The 13,234-nt window shown below is 37.8% G+C and overlaps 1 protein-coding gene across 1 annotated transcript in view; it reads right to left on the bottom strand.

Annotated features, from left to right (window-relative positions):
• Positions 1–13,234, bottom strand: part of OPRM1 (opioid receptor mu 1) — a 51,170-nt gene that overhangs the window by 16,649 nt on the left and 21,287 nt on the right. The window contains exons 2-3 of the mRNA XM_043888015.1: positions 1,438–1,790; positions 46–566 (exon numbers count right to left, since the gene is read on the bottom strand). Coding sequence (XP_043743950.1) covers positions 46–566; positions 1,438–1,790 — 874 coding nt within the window. The remainder of the gene's footprint in view (positions 1–45; positions 567–1,437; positions 1,791–13,234) is intronic.

The raw sequence follows: 13,234 nt of genomic DNA, 5'->3' as shown, positions 1-13,234 counted from the left end.
TTATGTCATCCCCGGTAGGTACACCCAGTCCTAAAAGCTGCCTACCTGATGGTTAGTCCTATCCACCGTGTTGGCTGTGGAGGGGTGGTCTCTGGTGTTCTGACGAATTCGAGTGGAGTTTTGCTGCTCAATGGTAGAGGAAGTTGGGATACAGAACTCTCTGAAGCATCGTTTGAAGTTTTCATCCAGAAATGCATAAAGCACAGGGTTCAGGCAGCTGTTGGTATAACCTAGAGCAATGCAGAAGTGCCAGGAAACCGTCTGGAAAGTAGTTTCTGGGATTGTGATCAAGGCTTTAATGATGACGTAGATGTGAATGGGCGTCCAGCAGACAATGAACACAGCCACAACCACCAGCACCATCCTGGTGATTCTTCGCAGGTTCCTGTCCTTTTCTTTGGAGCCAGAGAGCATGCGGACACTCTTGAGGCGTAAGATCATCAGCCCATAACACACTGTAATGATGAGGATAGGCATGATGAAGGCAAAGATGAAAACACAGATTTTCAGCAGGTTTTCCCAGTACCACGCTGGGTGAGAGAATGTTAGTGTACAATCTATGGAACCTAGAGAAAAAGAATTATAAGGAAGAATTAGCAGCAACATTTAATGTTATCATCAGGTGTTAATATTGCCATTTTGCTTTCAAATTTATAGCCTTGACCTGAGCTAACTTGTGGCTATTGATACACAAATCTGGGAAGGAAGATTTAAAGAATTCATGGGAAAAAATTCAGATCTCTGTTGATTTTTCCAAATATGTCATTTGGTTGTTCACTTTGATAATGCTATGTATCTCTCACGGTGAGCTCGATTCTCTATGGAGTCTAAGTTGACATAAAAATATAATCACTGCCAGACTCTATAGGAGTTTCCAGCTACTGGGTGCCTTCCCCACTTTTTTTTTTTCTTTCTTTTTTGGCTGCCTGAGGAGCTTGTGGGATCTTAAGTTTCCCTACCCAGGGTACCACAGTGAGAGTGCCAAGTCCTAAGCAATGGACCACCAGGAAGTTCCCTTAACTCCACTTTTTGATGGCTAGCTTATCATTCTGAAACGAGGTCTAAAAAGATACGCTTGTCATGTAGGCAGTCACCTGACATTTTCAAACGAGCCTCCACTTAATGTTCTTTGGGTCTAAGCTCTAATTCCTCTTTAAAGATCTGTGTTCTAATGCTGCCATTGTTTGGATGAAGTAAGTGAAGAGGAATCAGGAATGAATAGATTTTGGTTTATATTCTCTCTAAAATGTTCACTGGACTTAAAATTTTAGGGGAAAATTCCTACTTCAAAATATTGGAAAGTATTTTATGAGAAAGAATCATGAAAACTACAGTTTGCATCACACTGGACCATTCTGTAAATTCTACTTGGCTCATGATGTCACCAACATATTTATCTGTATACTCGCCAGCCCCCAGGCCCACAGCATCACTCACCTTGCCGGTACTTTGTCGTTGCCATGAACATGACAGGCAGACCAATGGCTGAAGAGAGGATCCAGTTGCAGATGTTGATGATCTTGGCATTACGGGGGGTGCGGAAGTCCAGGGCCTTGACAGGATGGCAGACTGCGATGTAGCGATCCACGCTCATGGTGCAGAGGGTGAATATGCTGGTGAACATGTTGTAGTAGTCGATGGAGATCACAATCTTGCACAGGATGGTTCCAAATGGCCATGTTCCCATCAGGTAATTGACACTCTGGAAAGGCAGGGTACTAGTTGCCAGGGCATCTGCCAGAGCAAGGTTGAAAATATAGATGTTGGTGGCAGTCTTCATTTTGGTGTACCTAGTAGAAGAGGAAAAAGCAGTGGCAGAGTCAGGGAAAAAAAAAAAACAAAAAACCCCATCAATGTGAAATGCAATGAAGTTTTCAGTAAAAAAAAACATTGAAAACTAAAAGACAAAAACCAAACAACCCTCCCCAAACCAAAGCAAAAACAATTGCAAGGATTAGTGGAAAGCATCTTAGATTAGATACAAAGGAACTCTTTCATAGTACTAGGTTGGCCATTTATAATTATGTGCCTATGGGCTAAGTATATCATTTCTGTACTTATCTGCTTTGCTATCTGTAAAACGATTATAAGAATAGCTGCCATACTGATTTATTGGTCTTTTTTTAAAAAATGTGCCAGGCACTGTGGTAAGTTTAATAGACTCAGGGAGCACTCAGTCAAGTATCCACACAGAGGATAATAATACATTTAATTCTGAATAAGTAAGAGAAAATTTCAGATATACAGCTAAAACTATGGAGCAATGTAATTGTGCAAGAGTGTATATACATATGGGCTTGCGAGGTGGCGCAGTGGTAAAGAATCTGCCTGCCAATGCAGGAGACATGGGTTTGATCTCTGGGTCGGGGAGATCCCCTGGAGAAGGTCCTGACCACCAATCCAGTGTTCTTGCTTGCAGAATTCCATGGACAGAGGAGCCTGGTGGGCTACAGTCCATGGAGTCAGATATGACTTAGCGACTGAACAACAACAAAATAACCGTAGAAGTGTCATTACCGCCAGAAACACTACCCATTTTCAGATTTGGGGCCTTTTGATTTGCTTGAGAAGTTTCAAAGGATGTAAAAGGGAAAAGGTAGAGAAAGTCATTGAACTTGAGGAGGTAAACCAATTTGATTGTAGCGTGCTTGTGTGCTAATTCGCTTTAGTCACGTCTGACTCTTTGTGACCCCATGGACTCTAGCCTGCCAGGCTTCTCTGTCTATGGGATTCTCCAGGCAAGATTAATGGAGGGAGTTGCCATTTCCTTCTCCAGGGGATCTTCCCAACCCAAATCTTCTGAAGTAAAAAAACGAAAATGTAATTGACCTTGATGCTCAAGAAGTTTTAAGTTTTTTGATGTTGTTTATTAGCAGAAATTTCCCCCTCAAAGCAGAAAGAAAACAAAAATAAGCCAATCTCCCAAAACGTTGCTAGCTATACCATAGCACACTCAACTGCGTTAGTCACCGTCTCAGTCAGTAGACATACATTCCACAGCTTATCTTTAGTAGAATGTTTTATGTTAAATAATCAGTTTCTTTACTGTCAGTTTATGACTCATCATACTTGTAACCTTTTCTTCAGGCTCATCTTAGCCCTATGTGCTTATTAATGTATGATTATTTCAGTTAAAAAAGCCTTTCCTCCTCTAGAATGAGATGTTTTGTGAAACAAAATTAGGATAGGGTCTCACAGCATAAAAGGAAAAGTGAATATTTATCTATAAAAGTTATTTCACTTGGCATCTTATGGGAACAATGATGTTTAACTTTCTCCATTTATTCAAAAGCTCCTTCCTCTAAAGATAGGCAGTATTCTTATCTCAGTTACTCACACTTTGAATCACAGCAACGTATAAAAAGGGGTTCAGCCATTTCCAAAATATGTGAAAGAATAATACAAGACTAAATGTCTGAGAATTCCAATGGTTTCCAGTATAGCTTCAGAGGCTTCAATCTAAAGCGATATTCTGATCAGAAAAGGGGTCATGCTGTCCAGCAAACATGAGCTTTTCATTTTGTTCTGTTCTATGTGGTCGTATGAACATTGCCCCTGGAAAGTGACATGAATGATTAGACTCACACAACAAGCTATAGGAGTGTATACACCAGAGTTAGCAAGCATGCCAAAGAAGGGAGCCGAAGGGAGGGTCACCTTTGCTGTTGTTTACCTGGGTGGGTCTGAGTCAACCTCCCGGATGTCAACACACAATCCTTCACCCATCCTTTGGGCCTTTTGCTTCTGACTGAGTCAGATGAAGTTGGTGGCAAAGTGGACAAAACAAACTGGAAGGGATAGGTGACATATTCCCAGAGTGTCTCCCCTGGATTATAGGGCCTTCCTGACATTGATCGTTCCTGCTATAGTCACTGAATTGGGTCTTTTCCTCTAGGTAGTGGGCCAAGCTATTTTTTCCTTCCTAGTTATCCTACAGAAATTTTCCTAGTATGTATTTTTGAAATTTTGTTCTAAGTGATCGAGTAGCTTATTTGCAATATGAATTCAAAGGAACTGCCATACAACTATTTAAAAAATATACTCTCAGAACCTTCAATGACTGGTCCAGTAGAGTGATTTTTATGGAGCTTTCAGGTGATATATTAGGGAAAGGGTGTCAGGACGCCCACTTCATGGGCAGCTCACATATTCTCCTGTGCTCCATACATATCTTTTGTTTGTAAATGCCCTTCCTTGTTTGTGGCTATAATTCCTATTTATTCTCAAACCCATTCTTCAAACTATTTCCCCCATTACCAAAACCTCATTGAATTTTGACCCACATGTGCTAAATGAAGCCACCCTGAGTTAACTACTTTTGCAATGAGATAGGCTTTGTAAACCTTTTGTTATTCTATTGTGTTTTTGAGTTAATTCTTGAGTGGTGATGACCCTGTCTTTGTCCAGAAACAAAAAAGACCATGGATGATGAACTTCTCTGGGTTCAGTGGTCAAGAATCCATCTGCCAGTGCAGGAGACAGAAGAGATGCAGGTTTGATCCCAGGGTTTGGAAAATCCCCTGAAGGAGGAAATGGCAACACATTCCGGTATACTTGCCTGTATAATCTCATGGACAGAAGAGCCTGGTGGGCTACAGTCCCTGGGGTCATAAGGGGTTGCAAAGAATCAGACACTATGAGCATACACCTACCCCACCCACATTCCAGAATCCGTCTTGTCAGTTTCGTATACCATCGTGTGCTTCATTCACAGGGCTCTCTACCTATTGTAGAAGTTCACAATAGAACCAGCTGGGATGTACAGGGTGTTTTTACTTTTTGGGGGGCTGATTTTCTGCCCTTTGATGTTTTTGACAAATGGAGTTTTTCTTTTTTTTCTTTTACTGTTTATCTGTGAAGAAGAAAGCTATCTAACTCTGCGAGGATTCAATGAGCCCCTTTTCTATGTTCATCATTGTGCTTGGATACTTTTTCACACTTGTCATGACTTTTATATCCACTTACATCATCGACTCGATGGACATGGGTTTGGGTGGACTCCGGGAGTTGGTGATGGACAGGGAGGCCTGGCGTGCTGCAGTTCATGGGGTCGCAAAGAGTCGGACATGACCGAGCAACTGCTGAACTGAACCCTCACATAGAAAAATTCACACTTTTAATGGAGAAAAAAAACCTCAGAGTGTCATCTTTAGATACTCATGATTAATTGCATAAATCCAATGAAATAAAGTCGCTTGTCCTACATTTCAAGTTATTATTTAGAAGAAGAAAGTAGACATATGAGTAACCACCTGAATCTCTCTTCTATTATCTAGACCATTCGGTTGTCTCAGGCAAATATGTGTGTGTGTGTGTGTGTGTGTGTGTGTGTGAGAGAGAGAGAGAGAGAGAGAGAGAGAAAGAGAGAGAGAGAGAGAGAAAAGTTGAAAACAACCAAAACCTATGATACACTCTCATCAGGCATTAACACAGAAAGAGACCACATATTAGTTTATTATTTTCCGTTAAGTTCTCCACTAGCTTAGTGGAGAAAACGGGAGATTTCTCCCTTTACTATAAAATATTCTAAAACATTTCATTTACATTTATTTCAGGTGGTCTTATGTGGTCAGTGACCAAATTTCCAATGAGTTTATATTAGCAAAAGGAGACAGGAGTATTCTCAGATCTCTGAGCCCTGAAGGCAGAAAAATGACTATTGTTTGCTAATTTGCCTCAGAAGAGAAGACCAAGCTAGGTTTACAGGAAATTAAACAAAGACACACTGCTTCTTTCTGCCCCTGTATCAGGAGAGAGTAACAACCATGGGTCTTTTTGATTGAGTGGTGCTCTCTCTTCATCTACACCTACTTTTTTTGCTTTTCTCTGTATTCCTACTTTCTTCTTACTCCATGATCCATTAATGACAATTCAAGGAAAAAATAGCCTTCAGATGGAACAGGGACAAAAATCTGCTTTCTTCAGGCAATGCATGTAGTTTATAAATAGAAAATGTGAAACAAATAACTGATCATGTTTTTATTTTTGCATTTGGTGCTAGAAAAAAATCAGAGTAAAATGTGTGGCTCCTTTTAATAATTGCATAGAATTCTAAAGGCACTAGAATCTAATATATTTCTATTGTACTGAGTCTCTGGCTAATCTCATCATTTCATTCTCTTTTGGCTTCCAATTTGCCTGTTTTCTTTTTCACTTCTCTTATTTTATTGCATGCATTTTAAAAGGCTCTTCAAATCCTCTTGTTGGAATTGGAAACTGCGGTGGAGGATTGGGAGAGAACAGGGAGACACATCAGTGCAGAGGAAAGAAAATGAAAGCAGAGACTTCCATTATGGCCAAGAGACTCTGTTTAATAATTTTTTGCATTATGCCTTTTGAAACTGCTTATTTCCTGCTTTTTTTGTTTTTGATTTCTGAAAATTTTACTCCAGCACATTTATCTCATCAAAAGTTTATATGAAAAAACATGTTTTTCCTTGATTCCCATATTCTGTGATAGATAACATTGATGTATTATAGAAAAATATTATGATGCTAAATCCTCTGATGTGCGTAAACCATTGTCATTGAATGAAATATTCTTATCTGTGACTTTAGATTTTTATTTCCTGAAGTATTGATTTTATTTCTTTAGACCAAATTACTTGAGAAACAGTATTAGAACATCTACCTCAGCTTTTGCTTCATAGATAACAATGTTTTATTTTTATTCTAAAGGACCAGTTTTTAAAATTTAGAAATACTTTAGCTTTCACATTTGAGAGTGCTAAGAGAAAAGGAAATTCTCTTATTTTAGAATCTGAAAGTTTTGGACATAAAAAATTATCAAATGTGTTACCACTAATATCAAATTATGATATATCCCTAGGCATTTCTTTAATATTGAAGGAACAGCAAAGAAAACTTCAAAATATAATAAAACAATTCTATCAATGTCAATATTAGAAAACTGCTTTTTGAAGAAGCTTAAGTATGTGCTGTAGACCATACATTTTTAGAGAGTAGACTATCAGTAGAATTATTATCTACTGCACTGAGTGTAACAAACATAAAATTTGTGGTGATGATATTGGGCATATAACCACTCAGTGCAAGTATAATATGAAAGACAGCACGAACAGAAACATTTAAAACCATAATAGATTATCCATTCAGCATAGAATCCAACACAAGACGGGCACCAGTAAATGAAGCTGAATACAGGAAAAAGGACTTAGGTTATTTTATATTTTCATGGTAAGATGAAACAAATTTTTTACAGGAACCAATGGCTTTTGAAGTAAAAGTGACCATGGAATATTCTCTTTTGCCTTGCCATTCGGTTGTCAAATTGAGAACAACTTTGGTCACAGAAAGTCATGAACGATGAGAAGCGAGGTCTGAGCGGGGCTTTGAGGACCACATCGGTTGATCACCTTCTTTTATGGTGGAAGAAACTAAATATAGAGAGATGTACAAATGTTTGAGACCTTTTCTCTGCCCTGCCCTAGGCTCCATTTAAAATTGAAATTACCTTCTGGGCAGTAACTGCATTGCGTTCCATGTGTATTTCTGGATGTGCATTGCTGATATACTCAGCCACCAAGCAGCTAGGCATGCAAAGGTAGGCATGTAAGCCTAAGCAAGGTAGGCATGCAAAGGTTTTTAATCTTCTTTTCAAAGATGCCCATGCTGGGAGTATACTGGAAATTTTGAGATATTGTCTCATTATACTGAATGTGGTAACAGAACCATATTTTTTAAGGAGAACCAAATTTGCTCCTTGTCCTTTGTTTACTCTCTTACAATCCATGATTTAAACCTATCAATTCCATGTAGTTGACTTACAACCTCTCTCTCAAGATCCATCACTACATTTCCAGGTTTTTTTCGGGACATCTGTAATCTGCTCTAGGCTTCTCAAGTGCAATGATTCTCAAAGTGTGCTTATTCTTTCTTACACACCACAAACACCATGACCATCATCACAATCAGTAATAGCAAAATAACCAATGACATCATTGACGAAGATGTAACAAATGGTGAGTTGAGATAATTAGAAAGGGAAAAGCTAATTATATTTTTAGAAATAGAGAGTAAAGGAGGAAGGGCGAAATAGAACTCCCAAATTACAGCATGCAAGAATGCATAGAGAGTAATATCATTATTTAACAGAGAAGGAGAAGAAGAAAAGGAGATTTGGTTTTGATAAAGAGTTCAATTTTGAGTGTATTATGTTGTGTAGCAAAAGAAACATGACTATTATACCTGGATATATGTTTGCAGTTCAGCTGGGAAATTTATTTATAAGTCATCAAGCTCTAGATGGTATTTCCAATCATGCAAGTGGATGAAATTGCCTTTCTGTATGATGAAAAATGTGAAGAATGTTGAAGGCAGAGAACAAAGTTTCATAAAGGGACAGAAAAGAAGAGAGGGAGAGAAGGAGAGAGGATATGAAGAGGTTATATAATGATACAATACTCTCAATGTGAATGAGAAAGAAATGCATTTTTAAAATGTCAGAGCCAGAATCTAGTCTGTGGAAAAAAAAAAGTCTTCTAATCAGAGGACACACTTTTGTAAATGAGGGATTTGATTTTTTATGAATATCCAACAAAATGGCTCTTTTCTATTATTATTATATTTGATCATACAACATAAAATGTGTTTATTCATAGACTATAATATTGATGTCAATTGTTTGAAATAGAATTTATCAGAATTCTTGCTTTTGAAAGAACACATGTGTAGCAGTACCACAGCTACAAGTATGTCTATATGTGAACCCATATATTTTATATATTCTAATATATTAAATCACATTTATACCTAATTTTCTTATAAATCTTATAGCTCATATAAGGAAGAAATTTGATAGAAATTTCCACAAATTTAACAGTATTAAAAATTACAATTTCAATATAAACTTGTAGAATGGGAAGATATTTTTCTATAGTCTTAATAAAAATAAATAAATTTTGATCAATGAAGCTAGAGAAAAATTAAATTATTTTTCTACTTTCTTATAGAAAATGATAAGGCAAAATTGTTGTCAAAAGGCTTTAAAATATCTACCAATCTGTGAATGATATATAATGTGTCATTATCATTTTAATTAAAATTTTAATGATTGCTGTATAGGTTGAAAATAATTTAATGTATTCCTTGATGAGTTATATTGCCTTTTGTATTAATTTGTTTTTACTTTTTGCCCATTTTTGGATCATGTTTTTCTTATTGACTTGTTAGCGATTAAAATGGATACTGTAAATATTTCTTCTCAGGCTGCTAGTGTTTAATTTTATTTATCATGGTTTTCTGTTTCTTAAAACTGTCAAATTTAATTCCTTTATGGTGTGTGTATGTATGTGTTTTGCATCTATTTTTCATAAAGACTTTTCTTATCATGTGGTTGCTGAAACATTTTTGAAATTTCCTTTTAATAATTTAAAAATATAGATTTTCTTCAGAATGCATTTTTGATTTTTTTAAAAAATGTGGTGCTTGCTTATTGTAAAAATAAATAATACAGGAAAGCATAAAGGAAAAAAAATGGAATGCTATAATCCAGAGATATAATTTTGGCTAATGTCCTTCTAAATTTCTTCTTATACACGAGAAGAGTAACATTCATTTATACCGGCTACTGGTCTGGCATTGCACTAAGCAAATTTATAACATTGAGGGGAGAGGCACTTTATCATCCCCATTTTACAGATGAGCAAACTAAGCCTCAGAGATCTGATACTTTACTCAAAGTTACAAAGCCTGTAAGTGACAGAACTGGAGTTACCCTGGGTCTGTTCACTCATCCATGCTGTCTCCCTCTAACACACAGAGAGATCCCTCAGGTGGAATTTGAGTCTTGCAGTTCTTCTAAGCCCAGCACATAGGAGACACTAAAAAATGCTTATTTTTATTTGGTTATCTAAAAAATGTATTTGATCCATATCAAAAAAACAGCTGAACATAACTTTATCCTTGGGATGAAAAATGACAATTTCTCTTCTCCCATCACATTTCTATTGTTCATGTGGTCATTTTCAGCATTTGTAACTTGCCTCTGAATTTATAATTTGAGAGTAAAGTCATCAATAGCCCTTAACACTACTGATCTCTCTGTTTCATCATTTACTCTTTTCAAAAGGAGTAACTTACCCAGTTTATGTGTTTAGGATAAAGAGTTGGTTATGTACAACTCTGCCACTTTTCCTATCTCTTTCTGAAATTCAGCTGCTAAAAGGGAACAGGTTACATTCCACTGATCCAGGTTCCAAATTGTAAAGGGGCTGGTCCCCACATGGGGAGGTTGCCAGTGGGCCAGGCCTGCGGGATACTGTATTTCATTCTGGGTTTATACTTAAGAAGCCATTATTATTGCATAACTACATCACATCAGCTAAGTATTTTTCAGTAATAAAGTTGACTTTTTTCTTTGCTGATTCATCTTGTGCTATCTCTCAGTTGGTTCAAACAGCAGAGAAAATAGGAGTGACATTTAATAGGACTGTTTAAACATTCATATTGCCTACCGGGAACTTATCTATAATTTTCAAAAATTGATTTCATTGATTTATTGATTTTTAACTTGTATTCTTTTAAAAAAAAAGAAGAAAGATTTCTGAAAGGTGTTCTGGAGTACAGGGGCCAAAAGTAAAATCTTGTGCCTGTTCTCAGTAATCTTAAAAATGAAAGATTATTTTGTATTCACTTTGAGTATTTAATACAGGCAAATCTTGTGATATTTATGAACTTGAGAATAAATTTCAACCTTTTGCAAAGCTTGCACATGAAATCTTCGTGCTATGTGATATGTGTGTGGATTTTATTAGGATTACCTGCATTGTTGTTTTTCTGTAAGTTTGTGAAGTATAGTGAACAGACTCAATCTGTATTCTGCAATGTGTCTGTCTGAACGACAGGATCAATTTCCCTGACCCTAAAGCCCACATCTATATAATTTCTTTAAATTTGAAATTCCCGTTTATCTCATGTTTTTAAAGTATTCCCCACTCCATGAGAACAAATCAAAAATAAATTATACCTCCCCATCCCATGTCATCTTATCATTCCCTCATTGATCACCATTTCCCCCCCCCCCTATTGCCAAAGGAAAAGAGTGGATGACATATGAAAGTAGTGAGACTGAATGATAGAAAGAAAAGAAGCCCCTGACAGCTTTCAGGAAGCAAGTCTAGTTACTGACAGCTGGGTTGTGATATTTCTTTATGGAACACAATTCTATAGAATATCAGCCTCAGAGAAAACCTCTTCATGATTGATTGTGATGCAATAAGACAAAAACAGGTGGATCCTGTAATCATGCCTGGTAAGAGATAAAACCAAAATCACCCAGAACCATAAAAAAGGCAGACATCTCCCTTTCCTGGTTAGCATTAATTGACAATTGCTTATTAGTCAGTGATAACTCTAGCCCTACTCTGTTAATTCTGCCTCCTATATTAAAAAAATCTTTGATGCCCATGTATCAAACTCCTCTTGCACTGAGACAGCATCCTACCTAGACAGAGCTCTGCTTTCTTGAATCCTCTTCTAAATCACCAAACAAAAACTAAAATCCCTGTGATTTTGCTGCAGCAAAATTAATAAGTCTAATTTCATTTTCCTCTAGGTATATTCCCAGGGGCTTTTGGCTGGTAAGCACTGATAGTCGAGTGTGCTCGCATCAGGAGGGATCAGCAGCAGCAGGCCAACAGCAATCAGCAACTGGGGGAAGTCTTAGGAATCTTCCAGTGATGTCCATGGATGGGCTACAGGGCATGGTAGCTACAACAGCTGCCTGCACCCTTGCAATCTTGGCAAATATATTTACCGAGTGTCTATCTGTAGCAGGCAGAATCCATTCCTGGTGGACCTAGGGGCTTTGAGAGCTCACACTGGATACTATCTCACCTTTTTTTTTCAGGGCTCCTCCCCTCTCTCAGAGCCTACGATCATGCACTGCTTCCTTAGCTGCCTCCTCAGGGTGCTCCAGGTTAAGTCTGCTCACCTGTGATGCATTGCATCTCTACAAGGACTGTTCAATGTGCGTCTTTAGGTCTAGATGTGCCCAAAGCAAAGACCTACTTGCCCAATTGTAGTCATCTGGTTTATATCTATCAAGTTTATTTTCAATATCTTTCAGAGACATTTTGAACTTTAAAATGATTTATCATTTAAATCATTCCCTGGGGCTTCCCTGGAGGACAAGTGGTTAAGACTTCACCTTGCAATGCATGATCCTTGACTGGGGACCTAAGATCCCACATTTCTTGAGGCCAAATATTCAAAACGTAGAACAGAAGCAATACATAACAAATTCAATGAAGACTTTAAAAATGGTCCATTTAGGAAAAAAAAAAGTAAAATGACTATCTGATGTTTTTTTAATTAAAATCTTAAGTGTTAGGAGCTTAAGAAACAAAAATCTTACCTTTCAAGGTAAGACTATACATTTGTGGCAATTCTCCAGTCATACCAATTGTTTACTTATCTTAAGAGCAAGGCCAACCCTATTTAAACACTGCATCTACACAAGAGTGAGTAACTAAAACTACCTTGATTTTGTTAAATTTTCCCAAATTTGACTTCTTAATCATGTTAGGAGTAAGACACTCCAGCATAGCATAGAGGAAAGAATATTGGATTTGGAAGTAGGACACACAGGTCTGAGGGGCTTCCCTGGTAGCTCAGCCGGTAAAGAATCCACCTGCAATGCAGGAGACCCTGGTTCGACTCCTGGGCCAGGAAGATCCCCTGGAGGAGGGATAGGCTACCCACTCCAGTATTCTTGGGCTTCCCTGGAGGCTCAGATGGTAAAGAATCTGCCTGCAGCGCGGGAGACCTGGGTTTGGTCCCTGGGTTGGGAGGATCTCCTGGAGGAGGGCTTGGCAACCCACTCCAGTATTCTTGCCTGGAGAATCCCATGGACAGAGGAGCCTGGAGGGCTGCAGTCCACGGGGTCGCAAAGAGTCGGACACGACTGAATGACTAAGCACAGCACAGCAAACAGGTCTGAACACCATGTCCTCTGACCTGGGGGAAGAGCTGAGCTTCAGTTCTCACAACTGTAAAAAGGTGATTATATCACCACTAAAAATTACCATTAAACAAATTAAATTATGATGGTTTCAAGTGTTATTTTTTGAGTATTATAATTATAGGTGGTAGTTCCTGAATGGTTACTCTGGGTTAGGTATTGCTGCAAGCAGTTAACTTGAATTTTCTTAATCTTTGTAACAGACTTATAAGGTGCACATTATCACTTCTTTTGTCGATGAATAAACCAACT

This window comes from Cervus elaphus, chromosome 26 (genome assembly GCF_910594005.1).
Source record: "Cervus elaphus chromosome 26, mCerEla1.1, whole genome shotgun sequence".
Taxonomy (NCBI): domain Eukaryota; kingdom Metazoa; phylum Chordata; class Mammalia; order Artiodactyla; family Cervidae; genus Cervus; species Cervus elaphus.
This window is presented reverse-complemented; position numbering and strand designations above follow the sequence as displayed.